Genomic DNA, 20,620 nt, shown 5'->3' with positions numbered 1-20,620 from the left:
CTGGAGAATTAATAAATTACTATTTGCATTCATATAAAAGCACTGTACTTACAGGTGTTTGAATCATCATGGCTCTTTGATCTCTCATTGTCCTTACAATATCTAGTGATAAAACTGGTTGATTGCACTCAATGAGACACATAGCTGTTTCCATAGTGATAAGAACCCCCGTTCGTCCAATCCCAGCACTAGAAAAAAAGAACTAAATGGGGTAGAGGACTTGACTGAAAAATTTCTTGATAAAGTCTTATAAAATATGCATTGAAAAAAAAATTGAAACTTTAACAATCATATTGTGTTTGTAAGCATGAGCTGTCTGTAATGCAGTTTTAGTTACAGAAATATGATTTTAAGAAAATCAGAAGAATAACAGTCTAAGAACTTGAACTAAATATCCCAGTTTTATTGTTTCCCAGGTTGCCACTTTTCCATAATTAGAAATGAGCTATTGTTAAAATTTTACATTAATTTTTAGCAACTTGATTAAAAAGTGCTGGTAAGCAAAAACTGATTAAAAATAAAAGCTGCAAAAATTATGAAGTAATTAACTACTACTATTTTCCCTTCAAACTTCCTTGTAGTTAGTTACTTTGTGTTTATTATCCTTATTTATGTCACTATTGTCTCCTCTGTTAGAATGCAACTGCCTTTGGAGTAGTGATTTACTATATTTGGATTTCCACTGCTCTGTACAGAGAAGGAATTCAATACTTGTTGAGTGATATATGTTAGGACTATGAGGGGACCCCTGCTTTCTGCCAAGGCCAAGTTCTACATCCTTTCTACTATGCTAAAGCTTATTTTATTTTTTGAGGAGATCTAGGTATGTTTGTAAGCAAATGGGAAGGTGACAGCAAAGACTGAGAGACTGACTATGCATTCCATTCAATAAACATTTACTGAATGTCTGCTATGTGCAAGATAACCTTTAGGCTCTGAAAATACAAATCTATTCCACAGGAGGCAGGAGGGATGACAGACAAAGAATGATTTGTCAGAGTCTTGGAGGTGGACATGATAAAGGAGAAGGGAGTAAGGACAGAGAGAGATATTAGCTTTAAGAAACAGTACCTGGGACATCTCTATTTCATCTGAGTTAGAGGAGAGAATGAGTGATGATACTTAGAAGTTTTGTTTGCTTGTTTTTGTTTTGTTTTTTGGAGGGGCAATGACGGTTAAGTGACTTGCCCAGGGTCACACAGCTAGTAACTGTCAAGTGTCTGAGGCCGGATTTGAACTCAGGCACTCCTGAATCCAAGGCAAGTGCTTTATCCACTGCGCCACCTACCTGCCCCACTTAGAAGTTTTGATAAATGGTGGTGAGAAAAAAAAAACCAAATCTCCTTTTAGATAACATCAAACTCCTCTGTCTAAATTTTCCTCCCAATTTGTACCTATATAGTTCCTATCCATCCTTCAGGGCTTAACAAAATGCCATTTTCTTCATAAACCCCTTTCCTAATTATTCCTACCTAGAAGTATTTCCCCTTTCTCTGAATTCTAATAGCATTTTGTTTATCCTTTTCATTGCACTTTCCTTCTCCCTCTTTCTTTCCTTCTTTTTTGAATATGGCTAATGCAGGATTTCTTTTGCATGACTATACATATTTGCAATGGACTTTTGTTTTTCTTGCCTTCTCAATGGCAGTGGAGGGGTAGAGGGGACAGAGAGATTCAGAAGTGAAAATAAAATTGAATTGAAAAAGAAAAAAACCAGCTGCCTTTTCTTTCATATGGGAAGCCCAACAATTCTGAGTATATTTCTGGTCAACATGTAAAAGGTGAGCAGGAATATCTGCAAGCCTTAAATTACTGTATGATGTCTAAACTGTTAATCCTAGTTTAAAGAATGATACATAAGGATAAAACATAATAGATATTCTTTGTTTCAGATAATCTATTTATGCCCCTATTCACTCAAAAAAGTCGGGAAACAGAATACCTGCAATGAACAATGATAGGCTCTTCTTTGCCAGCTCTCTTATTTCGTACATGACAGACAAAATTGAGAAAGTCACTTGAATCATCAGGGACTCCATGGTCAGGCCAGGCTATATACTGAATCTGGGTGAGCTGACGACTCTCATTTTTCTAATTACAAAAAAAGAAATTGTGAACTTATGATTTAGGAATGTTATTAAAATATGAGTTCCTTAATTTTGAAAATAAAGCAAATGCCAACAAAAAATTATAAAATGCAGTAAAAGTTTTTAAACAGGCTTTCCTATATAATATGAAAAAATGAATGTCACAGAAATAGTACATACTATTTTGTTTGTAATAATCTAAAATTTTTGCATGTAAAATGAACATTTGAAAGGTTGGTTCTGTTCACAGCACTGATGTTTTTGACAATTAAGTGTAATAATAATATCTAGCATTTATATAGCACCTACTATGTGCCAGGAACTATGCTAAGTACTTTACAAATCTTGTTTGATTCTCCCAACTCAATATCCTCATTTCACAGTTAAGGAAACTGAGGCAGTGGAGGTTAAACGACTTAAGATCACATATCAGGTAAAACTGCATTTAGTTTTGATTTTATATAAAAAGTTTTCATTATTATTTCTTCCAAAAAGAAAACCAAAGAAATACTACAAATGTGGAATAAACATTTTTATGTTGCTTTTGGATGAGAAGTAAAGATTTTTCATTTACTAATTTTAAGGTATTCCATAAAATGATGAAATTTTAGGTCTTAGTTCAAGTTACAGTATATTCTGCACATCTAGATTCTTCTTGGGGGTGGGGTGGGGAGAAGAAACAATGAAAAACAGGAAGATGTGATTATCTGTTGGGGTTACACAGTAACTCAGAACTGATTAAAAAACATTCTACTAAGTGAAAAATGCTTATGATTATGTAACTTTTAAGTTCCTCATTCAAATTTTTGGGAATTTTTTTTTTTTTTGGTGAGGCAATTGGGGTTAAGTGACTTGCCTAGGGTCACACAGCTAGTAAGTGTCAAGTGTCAAGTGTCTGAGGCCGAATTTGAACTCAGGTCCTCCTGACTTCAGGGTCGGTGCTCTATCCACTGCGCCACCTAGCTGCCCCATCTTTGGGAATTTTAAAACAGGATTCTCTTACTACCCTGGAATCTGAAAAGTTCACAAGATATTCCAATATGGGAATACCTCACACATGAGGCCAACTTCACAATTTAGAAGATGGCTTCAAATTCAGAAATTGGGGGGGGGGGGGGGTGGGGGGGGGGGGGAGAAAGCTATGTGTCATATGCTAAGTGTAAACTGTCACAAAGCTGAAGCACCAAAAGATCATCACTAAATGAGAGACTTGCAGATCCTTATTTAGAAGGGTTCTGCATTGCAGTCCAATCCATCAACCCAGGGGGAAAAGGTGTGTGAGATCTTTTGCAGAGCAAAATATAGTTTCCTTACCTTCCAAATGGGTGCCTAGACCAGTGGTGTCTAAGACAAATAGAAAGTGTTAAATTCAAGTTGGAAATGGCATCACTCTGTAATGGGTGCATATTGATATAGAAAATCACATATTAATACGATCCATTTCTACAGCAATATTTTATATTTTTATTAATATATTTCCCAATTATAATTTTAGTTTGGTTTCAGATGCATTCACTTCTGATACCTCTAGGCCTAAGATCATCAACTCTGCCCTAGAACAGGGATTTCTTAGTTTGGGTCTCTGAATTTGCTTTTAAAAATATTTTCATAACTGTATTTCAATGTAACTAGTTCCTTTTTGTAATATTATGGAAACATTTAAAAACCATTAGTCTGAGAAGGGTTCATGGGTTTCACCAGACTCCATAGGGGTCCTAGAGACAAAGAAGACTAAGAACCCCTGTGCTAGAGAATCAGGTCCAAAATAGTTTACATTTCTAGAATTGGTGTTATACAAATAGCACAAAGGAAATGCAGGCAGTGGCTAGGAGCGTAGTATGTCTTTTTAATTTGTTCAACCTCCATTCAGTTTTACAAATGAGGTATTTTACTACATCACTGAGATGTTTCTATAGATCCAAAGTAATCAATAACATGGTTATGCACACAGCTTAATATATTTTTTTCTGCATTCAAATCTAGAGCTAGATAGACTTTTAACACAACTGACACTGGATGCAATGCACTCTCACCTCTAAGTTACATAGTGTCATATTTCTGAAGACATAGGCAGAATTTCCTTCTTCTGAATGGCAGGTGACCTGGAAATCCCCGTACAACGAACTTTCAGTGAGTTCTGGGCCAATACTGGTGACATTAACCATAAAGTAAAAAAAATTCCCAAAGAGTTGTTGTTTTGTATTAAAATTCATAAATGCTATATTGGACCCAGAGCCCCTCCTGAATACATATATATATATATATATATATATATATATATGTGCGTGTGTGTGTGTGTGTGTATAAAATGAACAAAGTGATTTATCTATCTGCCTCTCATATTACTTGTGTGGCCTTAAGCAAGTCACTTCCCCTCCCTGGGCCTCAGTTTTCTCATTTATAAAATGAGGGGCAGGACTTGATGGCCTTGGTGGTCCCTCCCACTATAAGCCAAGTATCTCCTTTCACTTTCAGAACAAACCTATAAGGTATATTCATATGAAAAAACTGAGGCTGAGAAATAATAATTATTATGATTGCTAGCGTTTACATAGCACTTAAAGGTTTGCAAAGTGCTTTACATGTATTATCTCATTTTATTAGTCCTCTGAATCTCGACCTAGTGGTCTTTCCCTCATTAACATGCAGCTAAGAATTAAAGCACCTACAGCCTTTCTGGAGGCAGTGAGAAAAGCATTTCTAAATTAGAAAGATCATATATAAATATGTAGTTACAAACAATCCAAGATTAAAGTTTAGAGGCAGTTTTTTAAAAAAAAAGAACAGTTAAGTCAAAGAAAACCTAGATGAACACAAAAGCAAAGTTTTCACCCGGCAGCCATCATGAACAAAGCTTAAGGTACTCTATAGTCTACAAAAAAAGAGAAAAGATCACGTGTAATTTTGAAACAAAAACTCTGCCTACATTTTCCTATCTCAATGCCTTTAGCTTACACCATCTTCATGCTACAGATGGCTTTCCTTTCCACAGATTATCCAAACCCTATCCATTCTTCAAAACCCATTTCAAGCCAAACCTGCTCCATGAAGTCTCTTCTCCAACTACTCACTTCTACCACCTTTATTTCAATGATCACACTTTGTCATTTAATTTTTCATGTGTTAGTCTTTTCTTTCCAATGAGATTAAAAGCTCTTTAAGGGATCATAAAATCATAGGTTTAGAGCTTGAAGGGATCTCAGGTCATTAAATCCAATATTCTCATTTTAAAGGTGATGAAACTGAGGCTCAAAACATTAAGTGATTTGCCTAGAATTCGCACACCTAGTATCTGAAGTGGGATTTGAACCCAGGTCTTCCTGACTTTCAAGTCTAGTACTCTGTCTACTATTTCTTGCTTTTCTCATGAATCTGATTCAATAATAACATCAACAGCTAAAATCTGCATAGTGTTTGCACAGTATTTTATCCTTACAACAACCTTGGTAGGTGCTACTATTATCCCTATTTTACATTCGAGGAGACTGAGGCTATAAGGGTGCTAATAACTGTCCAGGATGACACCCAACTAGTAAATGTCTGAATTTAGGTTGTCTTCTTGCCTCTGAGTCCAGCACTCTATCCACAGTGCCACCAAACTGCCATAAGAGAGGCCTTCACATCCTTCCTCTCAGTCCAATCACAGCAGCTACAACTATGATTAGACTGTACGGTCCTTGGGTGCAGGGACTGACTGTTGCCTTTTTTTGTGTTCCCAGTGCTTAGCATAGTGCCTGGCATTTAAGTGCTTAATACTTGTTGTTTGACTGACTACTCTGCATGGACAGGATCATCTTCTTAAAGGGCTTTATTGGCACCGGGCATATTATACTTAATAATTACTAACTGATTGACTGAAATCTTTAGTGAAATCCTAGGAAAATCTTAACCAAGACATTACAAGAGTATTATAGATTAAAAAAATTATAGGACTGTTCTGGTTATAGAAGAGTTAGTAACACCAAGAGCACCCAGGATCCAGGCTCTGACTTACTCTGCCTCGTTCCACTTGTGTTGTCAACATTACAACCATGGAGGAACCTTGTTCCCAAGTCATCTGCCAAAAATCTGTACAAGTGTTTGGTAATGGCCCCTGACAAGCAATATACTGATTTATAATGCTGGAAGAAGGGATTTCCATCTAAAAGGAAAAGAACACAGGCAACATAATTATACTATTTAATTATCATTCCCCTTGGTGAATCATAGATTAAATCTTTGCTGGATAATTTAGACTGAATTATAAAATCAGATTAGAATGAAAAAGGGCTTTAAGGATGAAAAAGACATGATTGACAGGATAAATTTTCAAGACTGTTTCTGTTTGACTCTATGTTTTTGTTGTAAGACAAATTACAATGGAAAGGCACATGTACTGTAAGGAAAGAAAACAATAACAAGTCCTAACGTCTAATTCTAGGAACAATAGAGATACTTAAAATATAGATATAGTTTTTTATATAAAATTTCTAGCTAATCAGCAATCATTATTTTGTTATTGCAAGATTTATGAAAATAATTTAAATTTTAAAATTTACTAATTATAATGTGAAGAGTGCATTTTATTAACCCATTTGATGATAGCACAACAAACCTTCATTATGCATGTCTACTTTTCTCAGGAGAGGAATGTTTTTGGCAAAATGTTGAGCAACACAGTATCATCAGGAAGCCAGCCTTTCTTTATTTCAACAAACATTCATTAAGCAATTATCATGTGCCAGGCACAAGGAATACAGACAAAAGTGAGATAGTCTCCCTTCTCAAGGAGTTGACACTATTGAAGGGCAGGAGAGAAACAATATGAACACAAGGAAATGCAAAGTAATTTTGGAGGAAGGGAGGGTGCTACCAACTAGGGAGTCATGATATGTTTAGTTTAAGATATGATACTTGTTACTAAGCCTTAATGGAGGTTAGGGATAACAAAAGGGCAAGGTTAGAGGAAGTCTATTCCAGGCATGAAGGACAGCCTAAGATGTGGAGATGGAAGACAGAAAGGAAGCAGGTTGGCCAGGCTGGAATGTTAAATTCATGAACAAGAGTCATATGCAATAAACCTGTAGAGATAGGTTGGAATAGATTTAAAAATGCTAAACAAAGAAGTTTTAACTTTATTCTAGAGATAAGTGAGAGCCACACTGGAATTTCTGAAGCTGTTTTAGGAATCAAATATCAATTTGGCAGCAGTGTGGAGCATGTGCAGAAGGAAACAGACTTGAGGCAGGGACACCAATTTAAAAGGCCATTGTAATAGTCCTGGGTAGGACATGATTAAGGCTTCATTTGTATTCCAGGCTCCAGTCCTGACTCTGTGGACTTTCTCCACCATGCCACAGGAACCATCTCATCCTGGAAGATCCCTATACCAGCATAGCCTTCTCACTTTAGAACATCTTTCTGCCCTTGCAGCTACTTTCATTGTTAAATTCCTCCAGGAACCTCCCTGTTGAGGAAGGACCCAGGCCAGCTATTCCTTTCTTTTCTAGCTGTTTGCCTCTCCAGATTTCTTCTCCATGCCTCTATATGGCTTTGCCCCTTTCCCCTCTTTCCAGCTCTGTTTTATACCTTGTTTTACCTTAGAAAGTAAATTCCTTAAGAGCAGGGGCTATGTTTTGTTTGCATTTGTATTCCCAGCACTTAGCAGTGCTAGATGAATACTAATTGCTTAATAAAGGCTTCTTGATTTGAAGCAGGGTGTGGTCACATGGGAGGAGAGAAGGGAATTAGAGAGAGGTAGTGGAGGTAGAACTGACTTGGCAACTAAATGTATATGGGGTTTGAGGGAGGAAGAAGAGTTGATGATGCAGCAAAGGTTCCAAACCTTCATGACTAGAGTGATATGCTGAATTCAATATTCCTGCAAGGCACTGGCAGTTGCTCTAGGACAGTTATTTATTGTCCTAGCTGTACATAAGACTGTTAACTGGCTTTAGAAGAGTTTTTATAGAGAGCCAACTGCTCAAGTCTTTAAGAGAAGCAATCACTGATGACTGATGTATAGTAAATAATTTTATATGCTAATACAGACTGTGTAGTTTGTTGGGAGAATGTAATGTGAGGTTTAAGAACTCTGTCATGTGTTTGCTTATTTAATGCATAAGGCAGTTTTAGAGTCTGGTAAAAACATTGCCTCCATTAAGTACAGGTGAGAAATAAAGAACATTATCACACTAAGTGATAGTTAACAAAATATTTTGTGTTGAGAAACTATACAATGCTCCACCTATTCCAAAAAAAATTAAACTCACATTTATATAATTTGCATTGATGTAGTCATCATTATCCTTTAAAATGACTCGTGTAGCATCATCTGAAAAAAAGAGTATTAAAAGAATGTTTATTTGCTCAGCAACCATAAATCAGAAAGATCGAAATATTAAAATATTAATTTAAAAAATACTTACAAGGCGAAATGTCTCTGTATCTATTTTTGGAAATATTTTGAGGTAATTTGGCACAAGACATAGTCATTCCAGGCTTTTTTCTATAGAGTTGCTGTAAGATAACAAGTCAAACAGTTTTGGTTACACTACAGGATCCACATTAGCACACAGACAAAAGCTATAAATATACATAAGTAACTTCAAGATCATCATTACAACAAGAAGTAATGAACTCAATTATTTTTTTACAGTCTATGTGAAAATTTGTGATACTCTTCTTGGTAACTTGCTGAAGACACTGCTAACAAAATTAATAATTTCAACTATTCTCTGTCAAAATTGTTACACTACATTTGGAGTTGGCTCTGCCATTTATTAAATGTAACACTCTGGTGCTTTTTTCATTTTCCTAACCCTCATTTGCCAACTTTGTATTTTATAGCTGTGAGAAATAATTATTAATAATTGATATCTTGGGGGACCCAGTGACCTCCCCTTCTTTCTCAGTCCTTTCACACACACCCCCCCCCCCCCCCAGGGCAAACTCTCCTTGAGAGATTCCATCAAATCACCTCAACTGTGTCAAGGCCCAACCCAAGCTTACAAAAGAGTTTTGGGTAGAGACAGATTCTTTTGTTTAGATAAGTTGAAGGACTTGGGCCTACAAAGACATAACTAGATGGAAAATATTTTGGGCAAGGGGTCTTACATTCTTTCTCTCTAGCTATCCTTGAATTTCATTTTAATATAACCCATCTATAATCATTTCAAACAATTAGACTTGACTGCTGTGTGATGGAGCTCCTACAGTTGGAAAGGCGTACTAATCCAGACTTGACAGCCATAAAAGGATCTTTGGTCTGAAAGAGATGGCCAGTAATTAATATCTTGCCAGCATATTAACAAAATAATTAAATCACTCAGAAACTATGGCTCTCATATTTAAATTGTCAAATAAAAGTATCAAAAACTTGGATCAATAACTTTATAGTGTTGTAGAGACCAAAATGCATTGTAAAATCATAAAATACTGTGGTAATGAGAGTGATTATTGTTACCACATAAAGAAAACACTAACTTAGGGGTGAAAGTGAATATTTTATTTTATTTTTTTTTGCAGGGCAATGAGGGTTAAGTGACTTGCCCAGGGTCACACAGCTAGATAAGTGACAAGTGTCTGAGGTCAGATTTGAACTCAGGTACTCCTGAATCCAGGGCCGGTGCTTTACCACTGCACCATCTAGCTGCCCGAAAGTGAGTATTTTTTTAAAAATCCTAAAACCCCAAAAAGAAAAATAGATTTACCCATCAAAGTGGCAAAGATGATAAAATGTGTAAAAATTCAATACTGAAGGGACTCTGGGGAAAGAAAGCAGCTCTTTAGGGAGCTATGAAATGGCCCAACTTCTTTGGAAAAGAATATGGAATTTAATAAGTTAAAGAGCTGACTTATAAATCTCATAGAGAATAAGAAAATAATATTCACAGTTGCAATAACCTGTAGTAGTAAAAAATGAGAAATAAATTAGGTGTCCAATTATTAGAGATGGGCCAAATAAAATTATAGTGTTATGAATGTAATGGAATATAATTATGCCATCAAGAACAGGAAAAACTGTAAGAAATATGGGAAGACATATACAATAATAATTATAACTGACAATTATTAGAACTTAAAAAAATTACAAAAGCACATTAAAAAATTGTTGAATTTGAGCCTCACAATAGCATCAATGAGGTAGTTTCTATAGCATCACATGATTTAGAAATGAAGAATCTAAGACTCAGAGAAGCAATGGTGTTCATGATCACAAGAACATCAGAGATGAAGAAAAAAGATTCAAAAGAAAAATATGCCCTGACTACAAGGCATAAATGAAGACAACATTAAACAACCACCATAAAAAGCAGGTGAATACCACGGATGATTTTGGTACTGCCCTTAAAAAAATAAAAGGTATAATTTTCCTTAAAAAATTATAAAAGTATATGATAGTATGTATTATCATCAATTATGATTACCTTTGTGTTGTGCTGACCTATTTTTGAGGAAAAATGTCTTTTTTGGTTTTGTTTGCATGTTTATATTTGTATGCTGTTTTAAAAAAAACATTTGACCTTTATTCTATTTTTCCCCCCATTTATTTATTTATTTATTTTTAGTGAGGCAATTGGGGTTAAGTGACTTGCCCAGGGTCACACAGCTAGTAAGTGTTAAGTGTCTGAGGCTGGATTTGAACTCAGGTACTCCTGACTCCAGGGCCGATGCTCTATCCACTGCGCCACCTAGCTGCCCCTTGACCTTTATTCTAAAAAAAGCATACTAATTATGTACAATTTTAATCTCTTAAACTTGACATTTTAATTTTTGAGGTATGTATTTGTTATTAAGCTGATTTCTAAGCTAACAGGACATAATTTTTCCTTTAAATAGTCATATTTATTACTTATTTCTCATTTCAGACTCTTCAATGTGCAGAGAACTTGATTTGCAAACATGACCTCAATTCTTGTTTCGTTTATGGATTGGAGTTCAATCTTAAAATAGTTCATTTAAAACTGGTTTGCCTTCTTTATTTTTGAAAGGGATAAATACATCATATAGAATTTTGTTTGTAGCTAAGTTATATTTTTATTTGGGAAAAGAGATTTTTAAATGAAAAAACTATATAACCTTGGGTGTACAAAATTTATTAAGAGCATAAAAATCCATTTATTGTTCTTCAATGTTGAGACAGTGGTTCCTTAAAGACTTTTTGGGCAAATTAATAGCTCATGGATAGTAAAGGTAATTATTAAAAAACATGGAATTAAGATTGGAAAACTACTAAAGACTTTATGAAATGAAAGGCAAAATATTTTCTAAAAACACAGGTGCCTTGCTACTTACATCAAACTGTGTAAGGATTGTTCCACTGTCAAGACCCTCAGCAAGTTGGATCATCGATTCCCTCAAGGCGTTATCATTTTGATGGACACCATCCAGTGGGGATTTCTCAGGGATATACTGGAAGTCTGGTTCATTCTCAAATTTTTCTTCTACCACATCATATACAGCTATAAAGGAACATGGGAATTATTATTGTCTTTTACTTGTTGCACATGTTCCTTGGACAAAGAGATTTTTAAAAAAATTTAGTTTAAGAAGAAATTTATCAATTTTGGCATCTATTACCAGCAGAGGAGAAATACCCTGATTATGCTGAGTAAAACCCTTATACCTCTGGCATAAGATCATTAACAAGAACTAATCTCAGAAGTTTAACTCAGAGGGGTGAAGATTCAGAATTTCTTTCCTGATTAGGCTGAAGATCAACAACCTAACTGGTAAACCAGCATTTTGCACAAAACGCAGGAGAAAATTCTGATGGGAAGGCAGGGTTTGAGCACGGATGGCATTCTGACAGCTGATAACCCAATAGCAACAGCTTCTAGTTACCTCTAAAGCTGCAGACAGGTTGCTTTTGAAAAGGGCTCATGGCTCTTTACCCACAGATTTTAGTGCTTAAGCCTAAGATCAAAGACAAAAGTAGCCTTTTCTGAAATTCTCCATTCCCAGAGAGGATGAAAATACTAGGACAGGATTTTGGCAGAATTTGAGGACCAGAAGAAAGGAAGATTATTACCAGACAGGAGGGAACAGATAGGATCAGGACTTGTGATTTCACTGATAGAGAAATCCCCATGAGGAAATTCCCTCTGGCAATGCAGGTTGGACCTCTGAAATTTATAATCTTAAGAGTTGCCCAGAACACTGAGTCGTTAAATGATTTACCCAGAATCATTAAGTCAATGTATGTGAGAGGTGGGATTTGAACCTGTTGCTTCCTGAGGTGTAATGACTCTGTAACACTTGACCAAACACAACATTTAGTAACAGAGGAGAACTTTCCAAGTAGGACCAAAGCTAGTTACTAAGACTATACAAAACTAGCACCATAGAGAAGAATATACACACCATAAAGCACAGGGGCAGAAGAAGGAAGAAGAGTTAACATTACAATGTCTTTTTCTTTTGGGCGGGGCAATGAAGGTTAAGTGACTTGGCCAGGGTCACACAGCTAGTAAGTGTCAAGTGTCTGAGGCTGGATTTGAACTCAGGTCTTCCTAAATCCAAGGCCAGTGCTTTATCCACTGTGCCACCTAGCTGCCCATTACAGTGTCTTAAAAGATCAAAGAAATGTCCAGTCTGATAGGTGGAAAATCTTTCTGTACAAAAGCTGAAAGTGCTATAACATACCCAAGCTCTGCTGAAAAGGGGTCTAAGGCCCTAACCTTATCTAGGTTCTGACCCTTTTAAGATTGAAATGAAACCTATTAAGTATAAAAATAACAATTAACCTGTGCTCAAGGAGGGGACTCTTTAAAGGCATAATAGCAAACTGGAGACAGGAGGACACCTGGATTATTGGACTAGTTTTACTTTAGTGAACTATTATCAGGAGGACTGAGAAATCTAGTTCCAGATCTTTGTTCTTTGTTCCCCGTCTTATTAATCTTAGATGATTAAGGATAATATTAACCAAATCTTTTGTAGTAGTACCTTCAGAAGCTTCAGCAGTTTGAATCTGGGTGAGTGGTTGACAGTAAGCATGTTATAATGGGAAGAATAATGGATTTGAAGTCAAAGGACTTGTGTTTAAAACCCAGCTACCCTACTTACCTGCATCATCTTGACAAATCATTTAAGCCTTTTTTCAAACCAAATAACAAAGTTGGATTAGATATTGGTAAGGTTCATTCTGGTTTCAAATGCTGCAAACTTAAAAAGTTCATATATCAAGAGTCCATATGTTTTATGACTCTTAACCTTCCTAAGTTGGGATTTGATTAAAATATAATTTTTTTTAAGTGAGGCAATTGGGGTTAAGTGACTTGCCCAGGGTCACACAGCTACTAAGTGTTAAGTGTCTGAGGCCGGATTTGAACTCAGGTACTCCTGACTCCAAGGCTGGTGCTTTATCCACTGCACCACCTAGCCGCCCCCTAAAATATAATTTTAACAGTTGTAAGCACTTTGTTCTAAAATTATGAAGGCACGGATAATTCAGATGTGCAATTATACCGGTTTGCCACATATATTTAAAGTATGAGTCACTGGGCTTTAAACCTATTGACACAGGTAGAGACACTGGTTACTATTTAAAGATTAATATCAAACTAACTAGCATATGTCCCAGTGTACACAACCTACACTTCCTGTATGTCTACTACAGCAGAAGAAAATCGCCAATTCCCAGATCACATGTCAAAACTCCTTTCTGCCTCCATCGTCCTTTGGATGCTGCAAAAGGGACTCTTTGAACTAATAGCTGTTATCCTTGATTCCTCACTCTCTCTCTGACCCTGTCCCCATTCCATACTCCATATGTTGCCATGTCCTGTTGATTTTCCCCTTGTAATATCATTCCTTTGACACGGCTACCACCCTGGTGCAGGTTCTCATCACCTTGTGTTTGGATATTGCAAAGCCTACTGGTGGGTCTCTGTGCCTCAAGTCTCTTTTCACTCCAATTCATTCTCTATTCAGCTGGCAAACTAATCTTCCTGCACTGCAGATCTGACTATGCCACCCTTCTATTAATAAACTCCAGTGACTCCCTGAAACCTTCAGAATCAAATATGCACTCTAAGCTCTTAACGACCTGTCCCCCTCCTACCTTTCCAATCTTCTTATATCTCACCCCCTTCCATTTTCTCTATGATCCAGTAACAATGGTCCGCTTTCTGTTCCTCGTGGAAGATGCTTTATCTCCAACCTCCAGGAATTTATCCTGCCTGTTGCCCATGCCTGGGATACTCTCTCTTCCTACTCTCTACCTTCTGGCTTCCTTCAAGTTCTTTCTTTTAATATTACTGCCTTCCCTCAATTAATTTTCAGTTTATCTTGTATGTACTTTGTCTGTATGCAGTTATTTTTCATGTTGCCTCTCCCACTAGACTGCCAGCTGCTTAACAGCAGTGACTTGTCTTTCCTCTCTTCCATCTACCCTGGCACCCACGGCTTTACTATGCCCTCTCCTCAGGCAGCTGCCAGTCTTGGCAAGCCACACTGATGCTGAGTCATAGGGCTCTCTGTGTTCTGCTGGCCATTCTGTGGCTGCCTCTTCTTCTAAGTGATGTCTTCCCTATAGCAATGTAGGTGCACTGAAGGCTGAAACTGTCTCACTTTGCCATTTGTATCCCTAGTTACTGGAAAAAACAAACACTTAATAAATATCTCTGTCTCTGTCTCTCTCTCTCTCCTTCCCCCTTCTTGCCACTTCATCCAAGGAAAACGAAAGCAACAAGATGGGGAAGATGAATGCCAGAGTCAGATAGCATTGTTTACTAAGAGGACACACTCAGGTGAGGAAACCCAGGTGTTAGGAGTAAGCATGGCAGAAAACATCTGGGTAAATGTCAGTGGAAGGAGAAATAAAAGTGATAATCAGTCACCTGGATGAAAGAGGAAAGAAAGAGTTTGGTAAATGGCTAGATCACAAGCGGTGCAAAAAGGCTGGTGTAATAATTATGAAGGACTCTCATTTCTCAATTATTTACTAGAATTCTCTCTCAAAGCAGAGAAGCCATTAATTTGCTTTAATGATACTTTCATCCTTCAAAAGGGAGAGGGCCTCAGAAGGAGAATTCTATACTGACTGCGATTGTCATCAACAGAGAACAACTACCTGCTGGGGTGGAAGTGATGAGACTGTTGGGGAAAAGTGACTGTTTGAACCAGGAGAATGATTTATGTAGTAATAACATCACTGCAAATAAAACTCTGAAAGACTTAAGAATACTAACAACATAAGACCAATCACAATTTCAAATGAGGCATGCTATCTACTTCCTGGAAGAAGAGTGATGGATTCAAATTTCAGAAAAAGATATATATTTTTGTACAAAGTGTGGAAATTTGTTTTTCTGGACTAAATATATAAAAAACCTCTTTATTCTGAATTTATCAAACAAAATAAAATGGATATTTCCATACAAAGAAGAATAGAAAAAGACTGCCCATAAAACTATACATGTCTACTATGAATAGCTTGTTTTAAAAATATATAATAAATTCAGCCTGTAATTTTCAAAGCTGTCCTGCTTGTCTGTTCTTCTTTCTGGTCTTCCTTTTATTCTCATCTCTGAATTAAAAAAAGTCCTCAAAGACACTTCCTTCCTTCTCTTTCTTTCTTTCTTTCTTTCTTCTCTGTGCCTCCCTTCCTCACTCACAAACTTCTTTCCTCTTGGCAGGGGCGGGGATGGGGGAAGGGACAACAAAGCCCAGTAACAAATATACTATGCATTTTTGTTACAAAGGTTTTGGTTTTGTTTTTTCTCAATTTAGGCAAAGGGAAGTGAGGAGGGAAAAGAAATCTGGAGATAAGATCTACCCCCCCCCCCAACCCCCCAAAAGATCCTGGAAATATTTTCAAATTCACAAAAGAGAAGGAAGGTCAGGAGGAATCATGGACAAGCAAGACAACTTTGAAAGTAACATGCTGTGAACTGATGATGAGTGAGATGAGCAGAACCAGGAGAACATTGTACATAGCATCATCAATGTTATGTGTTGATCAATTGTGATAGACTTGATTCTTCTCAGCAATACAATGGTCCAAGATAGTTCCAAAGGACTCATGATGAAAAATGCTCTCTAGGGGGTTAGCTAGGTGGTGCAGTGGATAAAGCACTGGCCCTGGATTCAGGAGTACCTGAGTTCAAATTTGGTCTCAGACACTTGACACTTACTAGCTGTGTGACCCTGGGCAAGTCACTTAACCCCCTTTGCCCCGCAAAAAAACAACCAACCAACCAAACAAACAAAAAACCCAAAACAACCAACCAAAAAAAAATGCTCTCCAAATCCAGAGAAAAAAAAAAAAGAACTGTGGAATATGGATGCAGATTGAACCATACTATTTCTTTTGTTTTTGGTGCTGTTGTTTTTCTTTTTTGAGGTTTTTCCTTTTTTGCTCTGATTTGTCTCTTATAACACGACTAATGCAGAGATATGTTTAATGTTATTGTACATATATAACCTATATCAGATTACTTTCTGTCTTGGGGAGGGGGGGAAGGAGGGAGAAAAATTTGAAACTAGAAATCTTATAAAAACAAATGTTGAAAACTATCTCTACGTGTAACTGGAAAATAATAAAATCCTTTTATAATTTTTTAAAAAACAAATTAACATGCTGAATTTATTATATACTTAGAAAAGTAAGCTATGTGTAATATTCATAATTCATTGTCTGTGTCATGGACCCTTTGGCAGTCTGGTAAAGACCAATTACTACTGAGGTTTGTTGTCTACATTAAGGAAATGCTACATTTCCTTTAGAGGTTAGTGAAAATAAAGATGCAATTTTCCCCCCATTCAAGTTCATGGACCCCCTTGAATCTATCTTCAAGATCTTCAAGAATTCTTATAATAGAGTTTTTCAGTTTCATTACAACCACTTTTTTTTCTGTTCTTCTGTGTATGTGAAGTGCTCATTTTAATTGATATTTGTTAAATTCATAATAACATTAAAAAAAATCACTGTAGAGTATATGAAAGGAAAGGAGAAGAAAACTGGGAATGGTTTGATATGCTCACTAGATTCTGCAGGAACTTCTTTCTTTCTTTCTTTTTTTATTTGGTAAGGCAATTGGGGTTAAGTGACTTACCCAGGGTCACATAGCTAGTAAGGGTTAAGTGTCTGAGGTCAGATTTGAACTCAGGTCCTCTTGAATCCAAGGCCGATGCTTTATCCACTGTGCCACCTACCTGCCCCCTCCAATTCTAATTTTTAAGAAATCATTTTCTTCTGGGAGATTTTATGCTTCATTTTTCATTTGGACAATTCTGGTATTTCAAAAAAATCTTCTCTACATATGAATGGACTGGTAAATGTTTAACAACCAACTCTTTTTTGTTTGGTTGGTTTTTTTGCAGGGTAATGGGGATTAAGTGACTTGCCCAGGGTCACACAGCTAGTGTTAAGTGTCTGAGGCCAACTTTGAACTCAGGTCCTCCTGAATCCAGGGCCAGTGCTCTATCCACTGTACCACCTAGCTGCCCCCGGAGAAACTTTTAGTAAGGAAATAACTGTGGTAAAAGACTTTTAAGCTCAGTTACTATTAGTCAGGATCATAAATCTCAGGGGCATACCAAGGTATACTAGAGTACCTAAGCAGATTTTACAAAGACATTTAGTGTAAGGCAAAGAAACAAAGGCTGCAAAGGGAGGTTTTTTGGTTGTTGGTGCTGCTGTTGTTTGTGCAAAATTCTGTTTTAAAAGTTCCTAACCAACTTACTCCACTGTGGACCACACTTCAGAAATGGCGTGTATTAAGTTTAGTCCAAGAGAAGATCTGAGAAAATTCACCTCCTTTCTTTATATGCATAGAAGGGGAACTAAAAGTTTGTAATGTGGTAAATATTGTCAGATATAACTAAGAAGTTTATTGGGTTTGCTAAATTGATTTCTTAGTTTCTTTTTTTTATTTAAAGAATCAATCACTGAGCAGAGGAAGGGGAAGGATATTGGAGATGAAGGTGATATAAAAATAAAAGCTATCAACAAAAATGAAATTCAAAGGAAAGAAATGGTAGGTTCTAGTCCCAAAGAATTCAAATGAATGAAAGGATCATTTCAAATAATAATCTGGGTGACTGAGGCAGGGCAGCAAGAGACTATAGGTACTGTATCAGGCTCTATGGTACCTCCTGACCTGATCTAGGAGTCACTGGTCAGATGACACTCTGAAGGAGAAGACAAACAGCAGAGTTGGGATAAGATGGCAAGTGAAGAGAATCTTTCATTTTACATGCCATTATGAAGCAGCACTGACAATGGTTCATTGGGGCAAAGGGAAATCTGGATCTATGACTTCAATGGCTTAAAGGAATTCTCATAAATTTTCTCCACTAATAAAAACAGATAACTTATTTGCAACTTATAGCCTTTGAGAGATGCCTGGGGCACTAAGAGGTGACTTCAGGGTTATGTGAGAGGCAGTACTTAAACGAGGGTCTGCAAGGCTCCTTCAATTCATTATGCCATGCTACCTCTCTATTTACATGTAGGAATAAGATGGCTCATTCCTATCTAATTTTGCAAAAACAAAAAAACCTGGATTTTAAAATCAAGTATTCTATTTTAGTAACACCTTTTAACACTGATTCTTTCTGAAACTTTTTATAATGCTGATTATCTTGATTAACCTGCATGTTTAGAAGGTTAAACAATAAGATGCAATTAGAAATCTGTTAAAAATCCTATATGACATTTAAAAAAATCCCCATAACAATAATATCTTGTCAAAGAATTTTCCAGAGTTTGGATTAAGGTTCAGTAAAATATACAGAGCTAAGAGGAAGATGAAGTTCCAGCATAATATATATATATATATAGGGGAAAAAAAGAAAAAGATCACTCACCATTGGGTCGAACTAGGAGCACAAGTTCCCCTGAGTGTCTCTCACAGCTAGCTTTAATAAACATGACAACTTGATCATGGGTATGTTCTGCGATGTCCCTGCCATTAATTAGTACAACTTGATCCCCTTCATTCAATCGAGGGACACAGAGGTCAGCCTAAAACATGATGCAAATAAGGTTTCAGATTCTCAATTTTTCCTTAGATCAAATAATTACATTCTATTTTTGATGGCAACATATCAGGAGAACATTAGTCAGAAATCCAAATTCTAACTATAAGCTAATAATTTAAAGGCATCTTGTATTCAGGTGAACTTAATTTTCTCTTGACTGTTAGAGGATATTCATTTTCTAGTCATGGCAGGGACTTAAATGTTCCTTCTGAGATTTTGTGATCCCTGTATAGATTATGCATAGAATTACTGACCAGAAACTGCTTGTATATGTCAGTCATCTGATACAATTCTGTTTATATGTCTTTGTTAAAATTTAGGTGATTTTGTCTCTATTCAGGAAAAGGTGAAGGGATACATATACCTTCCATGTAATTTGAAAAGCGATAATACTTTAGGGGGATATGTGATGACTTCTCACAGTCCAAGTCTATTCGTCTTGGCCACCAGATTAGAGGACTGGACTCATAAAAGTATGATCAAAAACTAATCAGGTGGGGCAGCTAGGTGGCACAGTGGATAGAGCACCGGCCTTGGATTCAGGAGTACCCGAGTTCAAATCCAGCCTCAGACACTTAACACTTACTAGCTCTGTGTGACCCTGGGCAAATCACTTAACCCAACAAAAAAAACCCAAAAAACAAAAAACAAACAAACAAAAACTAATCAGGTATGTCAAGTGAAGATTTTCTCTCTGCCAATGAAAGGATATCTTTCATAATTAACATGTCTTTTCCTAGGTCTTTCCTTCATCCAGCATGCTGCCACTGAAAAATAAACTCACTTAGATCTAAAACATTTCAATAAAACCATATAGGAGAGAACAATAAACTGAAAACTCAGGATGTCAATCTGGAAACTTTAAAAATTAAAAAAAAATCTTTCCTATACTGATGTTTGGAATAACCTATCAATTGATATAGAAGACTACATTCTACAAAAGAACATTTTTGATATATTATCTTTAAAGAGTTCTAAAAAAAATTCCTGACCTCTCATCTAAAAGGTATGTGTTTTGGCTTTATTTGCATCCTGGGGGCGGGGCTCAGTGACTTTTATTCATGAGTTTGAGTCAGATCATGTAGGTAAGGGAATCGGGCGTTCTTCCCTTTTTGAGGACATATAGCTCTCCTCAGCCTTTTGTTGTTGCTGTTTTCCATTCTAGGTGAAGGGAGCGGAGTCTCAGACTTGGGCCATTTTGGGGGTTGGAAGAGAGAGCCACAGGAAGTCAGGAGTTGGAAGCCAGCTTGGGTTTTGTAGCCAGAATAGTGCTGACCCCTAAGATGTAAAAGAACTTTTGAGGTGACCATCAGGATCCCAAACCAAATTTTTGAACTGGAACTTGGTGGGATCTAGGTTATACAGAACTGAGCTTAAGTTCTAAGTCCTCTAGACACAGACATGGTGCAGGGAAAAGTATGCTTTCGATGGTACTGGGAGAAATTATTTTTATGTTTATTCTTAATATACATTTGAAGTAAATATTCTTTGTTACCCCCCCCCCCAAAAGTGTTATGTGGTTTAAAAAAGACAGTGTTTCTGTTCAGCCTTGCACTAATATT

General features: G+C 36.6%; 1 protein-coding gene across 1 annotated transcript in view; it reads right to left on the bottom strand.

The window, feature by feature from the left end:
• Positions 1 to 20,620, bottom strand: part of PTPN4 (protein tyrosine phosphatase non-receptor type 4) — a 225,434-nt gene that overhangs the window by 1,839 nt on the left and 202,975 nt on the right. The window contains 9 exon segments of the mRNA XM_043998589.1: positions 49 to 188; positions 1,943 to 2,091; positions 4,121 to 4,228; positions 4,230 to 4,246; positions 6,078 to 6,228; positions 8,339 to 8,400; positions 8,495 to 8,585; positions 11,364 to 11,530; positions 18,885 to 19,041. Coding sequence (XP_043854524.1) covers positions 49 to 188; positions 1,943 to 2,091; positions 4,121 to 4,228; positions 4,230 to 4,246; positions 6,078 to 6,228; positions 8,339 to 8,400; positions 8,495 to 8,585; positions 11,364 to 11,530; positions 18,885 to 19,041 — 1,042 coding nt within the window.

Source organism: Dromiciops gliroides, chromosome 3 (assembly GCF_019393635.1).
Source record: "Dromiciops gliroides isolate mDroGli1 chromosome 3, mDroGli1.pri, whole genome shotgun sequence".
Classification (NCBI taxonomy): Eukaryota; Metazoa; Chordata; class Mammalia; order Microbiotheria; family Microbiotheriidae; genus Dromiciops; species Dromiciops gliroides.
This window is presented reverse-complemented; position numbering and strand designations above follow the sequence as displayed.